The following is a 17,992-nucleotide window of genomic DNA, read 5'->3' as shown; positions in this document are numbered from 1 at the left end:
TATTACCAGTAATACATTTATCTCCTCTATTTTTAGTTCAGTTATATGGGTCATCTCAGTGATCTATTGCAGATATAAATTCCACACATTACCTGATTGCTCTGATCTGTGTGACACTACAAATTGTGTGGCTTAAGTTAATGATGTGCTTTATTATGGCCACTTCTAATCTCTCTCACTGTACAGGTTTTATGCTTCATTTGCTTCTCCAAGCTTACAGTGTCTTCGCCTATAAACTTAGTTCCATCTGGATTGCACATTTCTTCTGGAAGCCAGTTTATTTCCTTCTGTTTTCATTTATACATTAGATTGCTTGTTGCTGTAACAGCTTACCCCCGAGAAACCAAAAAAAAGGAACTGAACTAAACTAGAACAATAAACAAAATTAAGTAGAACAAAAATAAACAGTCAAATTAAATTGTCTGAATGTCTTGTGACATACCCTAAAGCTCTCTAGAGTTTGGTTTATGCAAGCGTCCATGGAGACGGTAAGAGGTAAGAGGCTGCAGCTAAGCAAAACCTACTTTAAAACTGTCAATGGCATTTTTCCATCATACTGGGAATAAAAAGGAGGTTGGGCAGCTTGGGTACCCGTGTCTTTTGATGTGTTATCGTTCTCATGTGACATGGAAAAGATAGCTTTTTGTTTTTTTCATATGTAAGGAAAGTAAACTTACAGCTGGAACTAAGATAAATATTTAAACCAAAAACTAGAGAAGCATGGGTAAGATTCTGGCTTTTAGACATCTAATAGTTTGGATTATCTTCTGAAGATGAGGGGCAACTTTGGCATGTGCTCTCAGCTGGGCTGGGATGGCAAGTGAAAACCGGTTCCTAGATCCTAAAAAGATTTATGTGCTGAGATTCTGTTGCCCTCAGAAATGCAATTTCAGAGTCATGGGTAATAAAACTGCATATTCTGCAGCGGAACCAGTCCTATTTAGATGGAAATGCCAGAGACTTAATATTGCTCCTGAGCTTGGTTGCTGTATTGTGTTAGCAGCCCATTGTCTCACTGCTGCTTTCTAATCGGACTAGTCTGTCTGTATTTTCTGAGCTACAAACCTCCAGCAGTGAGAAATATTCCTGTGAAATTAAATGAACTCTGTTCAGTCTCTAGCAGCTGTCATTTGTCAAGCACTTGACGTTTCACAACTTGACATAAATAGGGTATCAATAAAAATGTGTGTAGCAAATGGACCCTGTCTACTTGACCATAAAACAAATGGAGAATAAACTATTTAAGATAACTATGAAGCTAGACAGAAAACAATGCCCTGATGCCTGTTTTGAAATTTAAAAAAGAAAGGAGTTTCTAATGTAAATTATAAGGAAACTAATTTTATGGTCATTCACTGTTTGAAAATATGTATGGTTGCTTAGCCTCAGGGTACTTGAAACAAAGTCCCAGGCATGAAGCTCCATATTAGTGAACTGCAGAGCATGCAGAGATAAATAGGCAACCAGTATCTCAGGCCTGATCTACCTAAGAAAGGCAATCCAATGTTGCTGCAATACAGATTCTTATGGTGACATTCTTTTTGGTTTTTTTTTTTTTTAACTTCTTGTTGTAGTCAAATTTGATTCACAAAGATTCTGCACCACATTGTAGCTAAATCAGTTACACATTGTAGCTAAATAAGTTTTTAAAATATCATTTATCTACTACTATAGCCTTTAAGACTTGGAAAGCTTTCAAAGCCTGAATCTTGTAAAGGCTTTTCACATTTTAGAAAGGACGTTTTGAGCCTTGGTCATTTCCATAGTCAAGCACTGAAATCTGTACAGCAGGAGGTAACAAATTTCTATTCTAGCAGTTAATGCTAGCTGGAGGCAACACATAAAAGTATTTTGTAACTCATAAAGCTCAGTGCATTGTAGTCATAGGTCCCTAGGCTCTCAGGGAGATTTTTTAAGATGAAAAAATCAGCATGTGAGAGAGATGATTGAAATCAGGTGGCATTCTTAAAATGGTGAAGTTTGTTTTCAGCTGTGATTGAACCACAGCCAGGCTCTGTGAATTACTGTAATTCTTCAAGGCTACGGAATGATTGTTTTGTTTTGTTCAGAGAATTTCATTTCTTTTCAGGAAGTTATTATAATATGTTACTGATCTTTTGCTCTATGCCTGCATTCTTTAGTCTACAGAAGACTCGATGGCACAGTTGAATGTTGTAGTAACAACAGCCTCACAGACATTTGCTTTTCATACAGTAATAACTTGGACAGCCACTTGGTAAGTTACTTAAGCTGATAATTCTGTTTGGTAAATCTAAAATTGTGAAAATGAAGTTAGTAATGTGTACCAACATTATGCAGCACACTTATGCAGCTTAAGAATACCTAAAGTTTGTAATAAAGGTGTATGAATATAATACTTTTCCCATCTACAGCTAAGAAAAACAAAATTTTGGCTGTGATTTTTTTCCCCGTGATCAAACAAGGAATCTAATCTCTGGAAGAACAAGAAGAGATCTTATACCCCGATTCCTTTAGACAGAAGGATATTCCCTGTCCTTTTTTCTCTCATTTCTCTCATCTTCACTTTGAACACAGAGTATTTGAGAGTTTGTTTGTTTTTTTGTTTTTTAAAAAAGGCAACTTTTGAGAACAAGGTGAAATTGCTTATTTTGCAGCTCTAATCTTTAAAGGTACTGAGCACTACAGGCAAAGCACCGGGCAATCTATTCAGTTATCTGAAGTCAGTAGAGCTGCTCCCTAGCTTAAATAAAAATATGTAAGAAAAGGTCCTAGAGATTGCCAGATTTCTCAAAATCAAGGCCTGTATTTGATTCCTTTCTTCATCACACTAATTTTCCTGTAGCTTGTGGAAATATATAGAGTTTCTCAGTATGATTTTGCATTAGTCCCTTTAAAATACAGGAATGTCTGTTAAAAATAAGTTATCCACGTTGACAGCAAGGGAATATTTCTAACAGTTCTCTTTATAAGAACAAAGAGCACAAGTAACAATTGTGTAAACTTTTCTACATGTGCCAGTTTGTTACTGTTCTGACCTGGAGTGATAGATATCTCAAGAAATAGAAAATAGATCTATCTGTTCCTAAATCTGCTGTGTTTACAATTTCTCTGATGTTAAACTTTCCACTCCAGTACGTTTTTGTGGTATCTAGCCACTAAGAATTGGGCACAGACCAACAGCTCGTTTGAAATATGACAGTGGCTGGTAATATCCTTGAGTTCAGCAAGATTTGATAAATCGCTATCCCACAGAGCTTTGGCATTCTTCAGCGCATAGCTGCTGCTTAGGAGCAGAGAAAAAATAAAGGCAGCAAAAAGCCTGTGACCTTCTAAGGTGTCTAAGTGTTCTTAAAGTGACTACAGGTTTTTGAACAATTATTTAAAATATTCTTTGCAGTGCTATGCAGCTGTATTTGGAAACATATAAATGCCGTCTCCCCCTAATTACAGTACAAAGAACTGGTATTGAGGTTAATGGAGAGTGACTGATGCACATGCATCTGTAGAGAGGAACGGTCATTACTATCAGGCTAACAAGCAAGGGCATCCCCTTTTTTCCTAGTAGATAAAGACTTTCTTGTTTGTGTTGAAGAACAAAAGGAAAGTTACCACAGAGCTTTTTCAGAAGACATGGGAGAGAAAACAAATTCCTGTTCCTTTCTGCTGTACTCTCTTTGGCATGTGGGGAGCAAGAGAGATCAGGTCTTTCAGACTGCAGAGCAAAGGAGTGCTATAGGTAGAATTTGGGATATAGAATTGCGTTAAGTGCTGTGTATATCTAGTTCAGAATGGTCTCTTAGCAACCGCATAGCCAAAGTAGGTTGGTTGGTTGTTTGCTGAATTTAAGGTTTTGTTCAAACAAATACATTTTAGATCAACAAGGGCTAAAACTTCTTTAGCAGATAACTCAGTAGTATGTTGATGAAGGTTCTGCTCATTAGAGATGATCGACTTATGTTTAGATGCCTTGATTTTGTTTGTGTGTGTCTTTATTTAAATAGCTTTTGTTTTGGTGCATATGTACACCATCTCTTTTACATTTCCCCAGAAATGGAATGACAGGTTGATCATAATATATTTATATATTAGGTAGAGGTTCTGCAGGGCATAGAAATCTGACAACAATAAAAAATTGGATTCTGGCTTTTCATGGCCTGGTAGTATGTAAGTGAAGCCCTTCCTTTGCTTTAAAAATAATTATATACTACACTTTTTTTAATCTGTAAATAGTGAGTAATAGAGGAAAATACCTTTACATTTGATAATCATTTTAAATGCCCTTTGCAGTATGCCTGTCTGCCAGCACGAAAAGTTATTGAGGCCAGCCAAGTTTGTCGAACGAACATGGACTGCCAGAAGGACTTTGTTCCGAGCTTGTGTGTGACTCCTTCTTTAGAAAACCAAACAAGGCTAATCAGGGTAAAACATCCACCTCATATTGACATGTTATTTGTAGGACACCCCATGCATCTCCAGTACACAGGTTTGTATTATTTATTTTAAAATTTTGAAAAAAAAGATTTTTAATATACTTTACTTTGGCTGGCTGTTTGAACAAGGTCTTGGAGTACTTGTCAGTTAACTTGTTTAAAGCAATCCATTTCTTGTTATAGCCAGTGGAGAGGTATGGACTACTCAGGAAATAAGTAAATAAAATGTGCCTGAAATGAAATATACACAGTGCAATAGGTTATAAGGGTAACACAACCATATGTGATATGAGAGAGTTGTTTATTCAGAAAAGTATGAAAGGGCTAATTCTATAACAGATTTCACTCAGTTTAGTCATGGGAACCAGACACCTGCACTTTGTAAACATGTACACTTTTCAAAATTCTCTTGTGAAATCTGTATGGTGTCTTGCTCCAATTCCTTGCCTAGTGTATTAGTATGACTGCTTAAATCGTGCCTAATATCTAAATATCTATTACAAATTCCCATGACTAGTGAGCCACAAGTATAACTACAACATAGTTTTTTTTCATGATCTTCTTTTTATTAATTTGTTTGAGTGTCCCAAATTAAATAGTATGTAACAGTTTAGTTCCTTAATTTGAAATGTATTGCAGCTGTCCTTTAGGCAGCTATATATCCTTGAGCCAAGTATACAAGGAGACAGTAATTCTGCTCTTAGAGCAAGTATGTGAAGAATGAACAAACTCATCTGCATCTCTGCTAAGTAGGGCAGGATAAAAATGGGGTAGATATTAGCTTCAGGTAGGTTTAGAAAAGTACTAAGTGTTAAACTATTGTGCCTTTGAGTGAGGAAAGTAAAGGAGGTGTCATGCATCCAAAGAGTATCTGTGAACATAGCACCTGCCAGAACTACTTCAGAAGTTCCTCACAGACAAGTATACCTCATAGGGAGAGGTTTTAAATACATTTCGAAGCATCTCCTTAGCAAGCCATTATGCTCTTCTGAATAAGCAGTGGACTTAGGTACAACAGAGCTTGAGAAACGGTGATGAAATCTGGTTGTGTAAATACATTAGCATTCTTACATAAACATGTTTTTTGTTAATCTGTAAGTCTTTTTGTGCTAGTCATGTTTTGATACTCCTTAAAAAATTAATTTATTTATTTTTATTTGTTTGTAGTATACCCTCATTTAAACCCAGAATATGATCTCTTCACTTCTGCCCTCTTACCATTTAGGAAGAAAAGCATTGCTCTAGTTGATACTAACAGACAACTCTGTAGCTGCTTACATCTACACCCTATGCAGCAACAAATCTCTAAGAATAGTTTTTGATAATTATTTTAAGTTCCCTTGCTTGGCTCTCTAGTTTAACAATACAGACTGAAGGTACTCTAGAACAATTGGTATTGTTCTCTTTTCCGATATGTTGAGGCACTGGAGTTTTAATTAGTGTGTCCTACTAAACTATAATTCTGCAAGACAACCTAACCTCTTAGGCTTTCGGAGATCAGCAAAGAATGTTATTGCATTCATCTAGAGGGGTGGTTCTATTTTAAGAAGTTACTGTGTGAAAATACAACTTACAGTGTATGTATGGGAGTATAATTTTACAATAATTTACTGTACCCTGGGAGTTGCGGACTTTGTTGCAGACTTTGCTGCAAACTCGACCTATGCTCTATGTTCCCCTTGGAAAAACACCAGAGATACAATTATAGGATCCTGCCTTGAGTAGCAGGTATTTATACTGTTGTAGAGTTCCATGCATTCCACTGAAAAGACTTGTAAATATTTCAGACTTACTTTGCACTGTGCAATACTGGCTTGGGGACAGGAGGGATTTTTTGATTTGTTTTGGTTTTTTTTCCGAATGTGGCTGATCAGAATGTGGTAACAATTTTTCTACAGTTCAAAAAGGAAGAAAAATCTCTTCCTCTGCTGTGTGAGTTTTGAAATAGGAATAAGTAAGTTCTAATGAAATGCCTTATTCTATAATATGTTCTTCCTGCAAGCATTATTTTTTAGGGTAGTACTGCATTTAACATACAAGTGGATACAGGAATTGCACAAGTGTGTACTATGACTTTAATAATGTCACTTGAACTCATGTTTGAAAAACTGTAAGATTATGTATGTATTATTTGCTGTTTAGGCTTGCATTGTTGTCATGATAGCCCTGACTTATGGAGGAGTAATTATTTCATAATTTCATTTGAAGCTAGTTAGCTTCTAGATACAAACTTTTTAAAATTTTATATCCATATTAGCCATTTACAAGGAGTGGACTGTTTAGTTTATTTCTATAAAATGTTTCCATTTCCTCAAAATAAAATGTCCTGGTAAGAATATTTTTGTTGTAACAGACTCTATTTATAGCTCTTGTTGCCAATATAAAAACCTTGTAAAGAGTCATACTCCTAAGTGAACTTATATTGGTGTAGATTTGGCCAAAACTAAGACAGAAGGAATGATTAGGAATGGATGTTGATGAAGGTGGAATCATTGATTCACTTTTTTAACTAGCTTTCGCTCTGTAAAAAGTATTCTATTGAATATAATCTACTATAAATTCAGCTGTGGATTTATTTCATGTGGTATTACTCAAGACAGTAAGATTTTTCTTATTGCAGGCCAGTTATGGTCTAGCTTTCCTTATATCAGGCAGATGATACGTAAGGTTGAAGTGAAGGGCCCTGTTATTACTGCCATGCAACTTTGCAGCATTTATTTTCTGGCTTGTTTGGGTTTTTTTATTCCTTCATGTCATTTCTGACATTGCTAAATCTTGTCTTCCTTTTCTGGCCCTTGTTCGTTAGGCAGATTCTGGTGACTGACATTCATATTTGGACTGACATTCATATACCTCTTCCCAGAAGTGTCTTGTGAAGATGAGCCTGGAGAATACCATTTCTGCCATTCTTTTCTTATGCCCTGAAGGACAGGTTTGCCTGCTACCATTAGATTTTGTCTGTTACAGCCTCTAAATTCATAGCCTCATGTTACAGTGTCTACAACCTAGTCCTGCGACTTTCTGAAGAGTTTGTTTGTATCTTGAAGAGTTTCTCTTAAAGAGTCTCTAAGAGGGTCTGCCCCAGCAGCAAGGGGGATTTTCTTCTGCTTTGGAGTTTAGATCCATATCTGCTGGCTGTTGAGGACAGCAGAGTTGTACCAAAGAGGGAAGGAGTTTAATAATACATTCTGAATGTAGGCACAACTTCAGGTTCAGGATGGTGACTTGTTAGTCGCCATTATGTGTTTGTCAAGAGGCAATCAAGCTTTGAAATCAGAGTATAGGCAAATAAATTCATATCGCAATATGTCTCTTTTGAAACCTTTGAATACACTGGCTGTCTCAGCTATTTTGCTGTTTTGGCTCATGGACAAGAGGTCTGGTCAAATATTCTGATACCAGCCTTCAACTTAATGAGTTGTTTTCCTTGGATATCTCTTGACTTGGATGCATCTGGCTTTCTGAGCTGGATGGTATCTAGGATTGCTGTCTGATGTGTTCTTCACTCCGTTGTCCAACAGACTGTTACTTATTCTCTCTCACTTCCCCTAAGTCGAAGATCCTCGATGTAAGGAAACAGAGAACATTGATTTTTCAAACCACCTTGGCCTAGCTGAGGCAGTTTTGGTATTGGAAACTTATCTGCTTATTGGCACACCAAAAATAATCTAGTTTTTGGACCCTTTGTTATCCAGATCTCTCCATCCCGTGGTATGCTTGCTTAGTTTTGTAATTAGTACTCCTAGCTCATCAGAAAGGCCCCTATTAACAGACAAAAGCATGTTTATGTGACCAAGTGGATCAGTTCTCTGGCTAGTGTTGCTTCGGGACTGCACTTTCCACTTATATCTTTGTCCCAATGTCCTTGAATTGCTTATTGAACCTGAAGAAATCTGATCTCTCTCTTACCTAAGATATACTTAGCAGCAATATTGGTATGGTATTGGTATGTTATGTACTAGCAGCAGGGTTTACGGTGTTCTCTTAGCCTATGTTTTCAAAATTTTTCAGAGTGGGTTAAATTATTCCTTTCCCAAGGGAAAGGAATCCCACTACAGTGGGATTTCAGCTTTTTGCCCAGAGCTCTGATCAGTCTGTCCTTTGAACTCCTGTTCATGTACTTCTCCATGTATGTCTTTATGGAGGTGGTATTTCTCATGGCTATAACTTTTTCCCAGGATGGTAGGGAAAATTCAAGCTGTTACGACTGGCCTTCTCAACTCTGTTCAAAGCTGTTCCTTAGGGACAAAGTGGATTTATCTATTGTAGATACTACGCGAGCTCCTTCTGAAGGTGATTTTCTGATTCTACCTTAATTTACCTAAACCTCTTACCTCTTGGGATAAGACTCCATTATGCTACAAGTATCTCTTTCAGCTTTCACAGAATTGAGGCTTTCAAACAGTCCCTGAGGCTTACAGACTGAAGAGAATGCTGTTTCTTTCAAAAGGTTATGTCAGTCCTTTTTTCTGAGACAGCTTAGATGGAGCATCCCTGTACTGTCAGAGTGCACTCTGGGAGATCTTAAGCTACCTCAGTTTCCTTTGAGGAGAAGGTCTCTTGTTGACTTTTGACATGCAGCTGGCTGGAACCTCACCTATACCTTTGAGGAAGTTATGGTACCAGAGAAGTGTTTCAGGGTGATGTGGTGCTTGATACTGCCATCTTACAGTCACTGTTTGTATCAAAAATGCTGAATCCCACCTCCCATGATTTTAAGTTGCATGAAGTTACTGCTTGTAGTCACTTACAGTATCATTTGAAGATAGAAAAAGAGGCTATTTATTACTGACTGACTGGTGTTAAGATGTGTAACACACCTGTGCATCACTTCCTAGCCCTTTCTTTCTCAAGAAAAGATCTCTGTTCCCTATTTGGCTGGGAACTGATATGCTCCGCCTTTATATACCATGAGCTCAGCTTCAGAATGTGGGGATCTTCTACAGGTACTGAAACAGAAAAATTTTCTGGCCTTGAGAGAAGGTACATGCGTACACCCAGGATATGAATGTATACATGTGGACTACATATGTTGAAGAAGCCTGGTAACAATAATCTCTTTTTATATGTTTTTATGGAAAGGGCTTAAATCACACAATGTGGTCCTTATGACTACAGATGTCCAGTTGTCTCTGAAAATATACATCTTAGATCTGCTTTTGCTGACATCATACTAATTATATTTTGTGGCGTGATTTTATTATGTTAATGACTATGGCTAAGAGAGAATTAATGGCTACGCTTTATCTTCTTAAAAGAAAAAAAAAAGAGTAAAACCATATTTAGATTGGTTACTTATCCTGAAAAAAGGTCATTCTAAAATTGATTTTTCTGCAAAACTATAATCTAAAATTCATAATGTTTTAATCCTGGAATGACTGTTCATTTTTTGTGTATCTTTATATTTTCATTTCAGTAAGTCTCAGCAGTTTTGTACCACGACATAACTTTCTGAGCATTGATCTGCCTGTGGTGATAGAGACATTTTGCAAGTATCCTTTGAAGTATGTTTGTTCTTTTAAGACAAAAAGGGAACTGTTTAGAATTTGGTGACCCAGCAAGATTTCAGTAGGATATCATTTTCAACAGGATGCTCTGAAATATATCTGTAGAGTTTTGTACATCTTTACCCCATTCTGCAGTGATTATTGTCCATGTGCCAAACTCAGAATGAAATGTCTCACTTTCTTATTTTTACCAGGAAATTTGTGGTCAGATTTTTTTTTTAACTCTTTCTTGAAAGTGAGTTTCAGTCAAAGCAATCCTGAATTTATGGCAAGACAAACGAGATGTTGTTGCTAGCTTCAGTGTATTGGAGCTAGCTCTATTAATACTGTTTCTTAGCCATCACTCTGAACTAAATAACAGGTATGGGTGTTCATTTTCACTCTCCTTTTTTTTTTTCTTCAAAGGAAAACTTATCATATTCAAAAGCAATATGATAACATTTAAAATATGGATATTAATCTGTATTAATGACCAAGATTGTATGTATACAGACACACAAAGGATAATGGGCTTTGGATACAGCTAATCTTAGAACTCTTAGCCTTAGGAACTGAAATGTTAATGGGCAGTTAAAAACAGTTGAACAGGGTAGTTTAGATTTGTCCATAAAACACAAAAGATGGTACACAAGTTCCCCTTTCCTGGGAACATGCCAAGGTTCATGCTGACCCAACTGATTTCTGAGTCGTATGTCTTCTTGTCCAGCCATTACAGGATGGAGGCAGGTAGCAAAGTCAGCAAGCCTTTACTAGCAATATGAATAATCTATCCTTACCTCATTCTCACATGCACATGCACGCACAGATATTCACAAAACTTCTCTGGCTAACAGGTAAGTAGGAGAGAGCTGGATTTCCAGTCATGTTCTAGTGATTTACTTACTCTGGAGAGGGAACATTTTGGAGAGTATTTCTAATCATTGTTTTCTACTTAGATCATAGGTCTAGAATGCCTTGTTACTTCAGTCGTGGTGTCAGAGTTAAAAACTTGCTCCAATCTTCCAAAACCACACAAAACAGGGGAGGAAGATGGGCAGTATTAAGTGTGTTCTTGCGATCTCCTGTTTTCATCTGAGTTGAGAAGACTGCAGGTTGTTAAAGTATCTAGACATAGTGCTTGTTTGTTACTTTAAAACAAATGAACCCATAAAGGCAGTTTTCTGGGCTGTTACATTACGGTGTAAAACTTGCAGTTCTAATACATTTTCCGTGAAACAGAATGGCAGCTAAAAAAAACCCTTTGTGTGGTTCTCTTTGCATAGTAAAAGTAAAAAATACGTTTTGTCCTCATTTTTGTTTTACATTTTCTTGGATGTTATTCGTGAACCTTAACTAATGTCAATCAGGTACCTAATTTCACTGTCAGGAGCATTGGCAGTTATCAATGCTGTACCCTGCTTTGCTTTGGATGGTCAGTGGATATTAAATTCTTTCCTGGAAGCCACTCTGAGCTCACTGATTGTAGAAAAGCAAAACAGAGAGCTTGTTGGCTTTTTAATTTTACTGGCTGGCAGTGCACTTTTGGCTGCCAATGTTGCACTAGGACTTTGGATGGTGACAGCACGGTAGAACATTGGATATGCTTCCATCAGTTATCAAAGTACACAAAAATAATGGATCTATTGCCTTTCAAAACTTGGTCAGTACTGAGATTGAAATAATTCCCTTAGAATGACACTGGAAGAACAATCACTCCTGGCTGCTGTTTTAACTTAAGTCTGTACAATGTTGTACCTGTGATCATGGAAAAACTGAAAGAAACAAGTAAGAACCTTTTTATGTACTCTTTTAAAGCGCTGTACTAATTTTGGAGAAGTTGCATTGTAACACTTCACAGGAAAAAAGCCTAAAGCTTTGTTAATCTAGATTCCAAAATAAGGGAATTATTTGGCCTCAAACACTTGTAAAGTGGGAGGAGAAAACAGTTTTCTTTTAAAGTTTGAATAATTGTCAAATAGTCATTGTGGGATCTGACCATTTTTCAATCAGCATAGTCTTGAGTGTCTTGTTTTGTTTTTTTAACCTAGTGATCTACCAAACAGGACTCTAAGAAACCTTAAAGTCTGAGCTCATCTTAAAATGGTGAAAAGCTGAGTAAATGATAACCATGTCTTAATGAGGAGAGAGACACCATATGGGTTAGTATCTTTCCAGCTGGCCAATATGCCTGGAAGGACGTTGTTCTCAGGATATAGATGAGAAGTGCCAATGTCTGTTGAGAATGCGGTATGTGGAGGATAACAAAGCCCACGTCTGTGTTTCTTAAACATTCAGTGGTGTATTACTATACACAGCTGAAGATTTTTAAAGGCAATATTTTTCAGCAATAGCTAGAAAATAAACTGAAATTATAGTTTCTGAGTGCTGAAGTATGCTGTGCAAAATTATTCCTAAGTGATAATGTTTGTATTTTTTTATTCAGAAGATAATACTGTTTACAGTTAATGGTGAAACCTGTTGGTGTTTTTCGTGCCCATCCTCTGCTGCTATGCATGCAATACAGTTTATGTACAGTAACTCACTGACATCGGTCTTTCAAAGAGTTGTTTTCCTTTGCTAGAATTCATTCTAATTGAAGATGTTTAGTTGAAGGTGCTCTTGTATCAGAACTGTTTAGAAAAAGAATTTGAATGTGAAATGAACTATTTTAACATTTGGCTTTTGCTTTCTAAAATGAATATGGACCATATCCTTGTTAAATGAACAATGAACTCAAGTACAATCAGTATTTTGCTGACTGAAGTATGCCTGACATACTCTGAAACCCTTTTAAGTATGTAATATTTTGTACCTCAGTAGGGTTATATACTGACTGTCATGTACTCCTGTGACATATTGCCTAGTTTATATAAATCAAATTCATTCAGATGTTTGTCTTAATGCAGGATGATATTCTCAATCCAAAAAAAAAAAAAAAGCTGCAATTTGGGAGCCTAAATATTTGAATTAGGGAAATTTTGAAAAATATTTAGCAATTTCCATCTCGTACAGTGCTTCCAATCGGAGCTGTTTCAGTTCAGAGTTCTTTTGAAGAAATGGCATTTTCATTCAGGAACTTAAGTGGAAGCTGGAAGCTGAGATTGTGAAGAGTGGCCTGCAAAGAGCAATGAAGCACTCATGTGAAGCACTCATGATCAGCTAATATAGATTCTCTTGGAGCTAGGGGTAAAAGCCTGTGTAATTTTACCAGCAGGGTTGAGCCCTGTTCCTGGTGCTACTGCATGGACTCGCAACTCTGATGTTTGCATATGCCCATTGATTTTTGCACAGTAGCCTTCACACTTACGATGACTGTAAAATGTTAACTTGGTTTAGGAAGTGTTTTCTCTTAAGATGATATAAGCAGGAATGAGAGAACATGTTTGTTTATTTGTTGTTTTATTAGTTTATTTATCTCTCCAGTGCTGTCACAGGCTTGGCCTCCTGAAGTTCACTGATGTGGGGTAGCAGCCCCTTGCCTCTGATTTTCAGTCATGTCAGCCTGGGCATGTTGGCACAGATCCTCGTAAGAGAGAGTAAGTTATCCAGTCAGTCTAGCATGAGTCAGTCCCTTTGGGAACTGTTAAAAGTTGCAAAAAACAAGAAAGGAAAAATAAACTACCGAAAACTGCCAGAAGGCTTCTCTTTCTTCAGGAGGCATCTGGCAAGTCTAATTCATCACTCGTACAGTGAACTTAACAGAAATTTCAGAGTAACGGCTCTCGTGTGCCATTCTTCTATCTCTCTGTGGACAAAAGTGACGTGAGCAGCATGGCTCTTTCATGAGGCCTAGCTCTGAAGCTGTGCTCTGGAAGTCTATTCACTCACCTAAGTGGCTGCTCACTAATCTAAACTCATCCTTTCCAGGGCATTGTGCCACTTTCCTCCGTCTCCATATCTTGTCCAGGCTACACTGCACAGAATGAACTTGCATTTAGGAGGTTTAATGCAATTTAGTAAGACAGCATATTCAGTTTTCGAAAAGGCTGCAGTCCTCTTTTTTTTTATCTAAAGAAACCACAAATGCATCTGGTAGTTTCACAAATATTTTGTGAAAAACATTTAAAGTTTGATACATTATATATTCAGGTTGGCTCCAGCAGCATGGGGCAATCTGTTTAGCATAACATTCCCTCTGGAGATGTAAGCAAGATATTTGAAAAACAAAATTCCTTTGGAATAACATACACAAGTTCTATCCGTTATAATAAGGCTGATAGGTTGTTCCTGGTTATTTAATGTTCTACCAAAACTTGATGTTTTACCAAAGCAAAATAAATCCAATTTATTTATGTAATCAATTAAGACCAAACTTGTACTAAGCAGAATGTCAATGTCTGTTTGACATTATAATGAAATTGAGGCTGGAGAAAATGGTGGTGATGGTTTTAGCCAAACACACTAGTATACTGTAAAGACCCTAGTTAACTTCCATGGGGCAGATAGTACTATAAGTGTTTAAAAATAATTCATGGGTCCGTTCCTACATGTGCTGGTTTTCTACTGAATAAGGTTAGATTTAGGTATGTACAGGTACTCTGAACTGAAGCTTTAAGCAAACTGCGATCACTCAATGCTCTTTGTTTAAAAGGAGACTCAGCATGTATCTTAGATTACCTATGGATGAAGGTAATTCTTAACCTGGACCACTTTCTGAAGAAAAAGCTTTTCAGTGGATCAGCTCTATTCTTCTGTGATCCTAACCTATGGATCACATGCTGATAAGCAAGTGCCATTTTTCACTATATATAGCTATTAGGAGGTTTTTTCTTTTTTTTGTTTGTTTGCTTGCTTGCTTATCTGTTTAGCAACAGAGAACACAGAAGGCCATAGAATATTTTCTGTATGTTGGATTTTTACTCTGGAATATTTGCAATGTTCGTCCTATTTTAATTATTGTAAAAATTAAAGAAATCTTTCTTTAAAATGAAACCTTTTCACTTTTCATTCTAATTAGCCCTTAGAATATAATGTATTCTTTAATAGAGATTCCATCAATATAATTACAGGGCACATTGACTGGAGTGTAAAATAGAACGCTCTTAGAGTTTATGTGAATACTACTATCTTTATATATTCTATGCATTTTAAACAAATTAAATCAGATGGAAAAAGTAATGTCTAACATTGGGAAGTGGTGTATGTAGCTTTTACTTGAAAATTGTCAGAAGATTTCCATACTTGTAAACGATCATTATTCTGATTCATTTTTTTAACAAGAGGTTCACTTTTTTTTCTATCAGCAAATACTTCTGTAGCATATTATGATAATGTATTGCATGAAATGAAGAATGATAAATTCTTAGGATATAGGATCTTACATGCTCTTTTCTAACTTAGGTGGTTAAAACTGGCTTGCTTCCTTATAAGTTGAATAAAAAAGACTTCACTAGGGAAAGTATGAATGAGCCTTGTAGATTAGTTATTCCAAATTTATAAGCCTGAGTAGAAATTGTGTTAACTCATCCTTTTTAATTAGAATGAAACAACCGATTGTATTGGCAATTATATTTTTCAGTGATGATCCTGTGTGTGCATGTGTGTGTGCGTGCATGTGTATGTATGTTTGTGGGTGTACACACACACACACACACACGCATACATATATGCACACAGAGCCTGTGTTGCTGCTTATCTAGAGAAAAGTTAGAGCAGTCCTCCATACTCTGGAATGTAGGGTTTTGCCGGGGGGTTGTTTTTGTTTTTTTTCTTACATATAAATTCTATGGCTTTCTGGCTTTCTCTGGAATTTTAAAATTGCAGCTTTGTTCCATAAGTGATCTGTAGAGATCTTTTTAATAGAAGAGAACTGATGGACGTAATATAACTACAGCTGCATGAGTTTTGTTCAGCTAATGATGAACATATCCTACTGTCTGTGAGACCTCTAGTGTAAGGATGCTAAACACAGATTTTTAGGGTGATTAAAAGAGGTTGACTGTAGAATCTCTCACTCTCTAAATCCTGATGTTTGTGCTATTCTGAATGATAATTGAGATGAGTGAGACTGAGGAGAATATGCTGAAGGAAATAATGCTTTCAGCACAGACCTTCCCATGGCAGCGTGTTTCAGCTTTGACTGCTTTGTTAAAGGATATATTTTTGTTCTGTTTAAACAGCCAACAATCGAAGTATCACAATAGATTCCTATATATCTTAACAGGATGACAAAGGGTGCCTTGTAATGAAAAAATACTATTTAATAAAATCTGTATGTCTTCTATCTGAAAGATCTGAATTTGTATCTGGATGTCATCTATGACAGTTAAAGAAGGGATATAAAGGATTATGTAGCCTAGTCCGTTTTTAGAAGTTGTGATTATAACTATAGAAATTAATAGTTATTTGTAAAATATGCATTCTACACACTGATATTCAGACCAGTTCCCACAACCAGTCTTTTCTTGGCTTTATGCTGGTGACCTTGTGACTAAGGAAGTTGAATCTAACTCAGGTTGGATCTAATATAAGCAGTTATTTTATAGCCTTTTTATTCTGGACAGCATGTGACACTATATATAGTTTTGTTACTTAATATGGCTGAGTTATTTGTGGTACGTATCCTGTATTAATGAAGCATTTGAGAAGCATTATATTAGGCACTGTCAGAAAACAGCAACTCTGTGACTCTTTCTTATGCCTTGGACACATCCACTACCATCGCGTGAAGAACCTTCACACTGCTGACCCAATGTGAAAGGACAGGAACAAAGAGCAGGATATGACACTGCAGTTCCATTCATTCCATTTACATCGGCATGAAATGTGAAAAGAACTTGTAACTAACATTTCAGAGCATGCAGATATGTTTTCCTACACTACTAAATCATTCAGTGATTGGTGCTCAAACTTTTTTTACTTTGCTGTTCCATTGATATATATATGTACTGAACAAATGGTTTGGGTAGTCATAACTTGTTTAATAAAATGAACTTGGATATTTCCCACCTCTAGCTGCTCACTCTTGGGTTTGTTTGTGCAGCATCATACTGTAATTGACCTTCGCTTAATATTAGTTTGAATGTTTAGAAGCTATTAACAAGCCATCACCAGAGAAATGTAATTTCTTCCTTCCTGAGTGGTCTTAATATTTGTAATTCCTCTTTTCTTATATAACTTTGTTTTTAGATATCAGATGCTCAGATGATCTTATATTTAATGGAATTTGTATTGTTTTGAAATTCAGTGTTTTTTCCTCTACATAGCCCCCCCCCCCTTTTTTTTTTATGTTTACACTGACTCACAGCTGTGGAATGTTAGAATTCTAGACTCTTTGTTCCCACTATGCATTGTTCGTGATCACGTTAGAGAAAAAAAAAAAACCTTCATTTTGAAAATGTCAGCTAACAAATATATGGAGCACTTTGAATAATGTATTGTGTTTTTGTCATGCTTTTTTTCTCTCACTATTTAATCAGCCAAACAATAAGTATTGTTTTCTATGTATGATAAGTGTATCCTGCAAATAAATTCATTGTCTGATTGTTAATGTGCTTAAATCTGTTTTTAAAAAGAAGGTAAAAATGATATACTTCCTTATTTGTGTCAGTTGCCATATTCTCAAATAGAATGTTTTTATATTCTCTATTTAGGTACCTACAAGTTCCTCTGCATCATTATTAGTATCTGACCACCTTCTAAAATTAAAAATAAATATCAATTTACTTTCCCTTATTTACCAGCCACCTATCACAGTAATAGTTTAATTTATAATGGAACTAGGTATCGGTGTGTCCAGACAGGCACATGCACATTATTCCTGGGCAAAGTTAACTGCCTTTTAGTGTACGACCCACAGTGATTACCTTATAGGAGCAATTCCCTTTGTCTTGGCCTAGCTCATGTGTGATTCTTCTCTCCTGGAGTTGCAGACTTCTGTTTGTTTGTTTTGTAGTGAAACCTTTGACATGGGATGCCGTCGTCAAAGTCAGTGAAACTGTTACTCTGGCAGCTAAGGCAAGTCCTGTGAAGAACTTGAAATTCATATCTTTGAATGGCACTAAGATGATGTTAAGTATAACAACCTTTGATTTGTATACACAAGTCAGCACAGAGTTGGCTATGTATCTCAGCCAGTTCTAACAAGTTGGGTAT

At 36.4% G+C, this 17,992-nt stretch overlaps 1 protein-coding gene across 6 annotated transcripts in view; it reads left to right on the top strand.

Annotated features, from left to right (window-relative positions):
- MBTPS2 (membrane bound transcription factor peptidase, site 2) overlaps window positions 1-17,387 on the top strand; it is a 36,509-nt gene extending 19,122 nt beyond the window's left edge. For 3 of the 6 annotated variants that reach the window (XM_026120710.2, XM_026120711.2, XM_064498917.1), the window contains 4 exons: window positions 2,142-2,236; window positions 4,270-4,465; window positions 9,829-9,904; window positions 11,266-17,387. In XM_026120710.2, the coding sequence (XP_025976495.1) occupies window positions 2,142-2,236; window positions 4,270-4,465; window positions 9,829-9,904; window positions 11,266-11,488 (590 nt within the window). In that variant the 3' untranslated portion in view covers window positions 11,489-17,387. The other 3 variants (XR_003262217.2, XR_010385383.1, XM_064498931.1) reach the window with 3 other exon arrangements.
- Window positions 17,388-17,992: the final 605 nt, after the last annotated feature.

Source organism: Dromaius novaehollandiae, chromosome 1 (assembly GCF_036370855.1).
Source record: "Dromaius novaehollandiae isolate bDroNov1 chromosome 1, bDroNov1.hap1, whole genome shotgun sequence".
Classification (NCBI taxonomy): domain Eukaryota; kingdom Metazoa; phylum Chordata; class Aves; order Casuariiformes; family Dromaiidae; genus Dromaius; species Dromaius novaehollandiae.
This window is presented reverse-complemented; position numbering and strand designations above follow the sequence as displayed.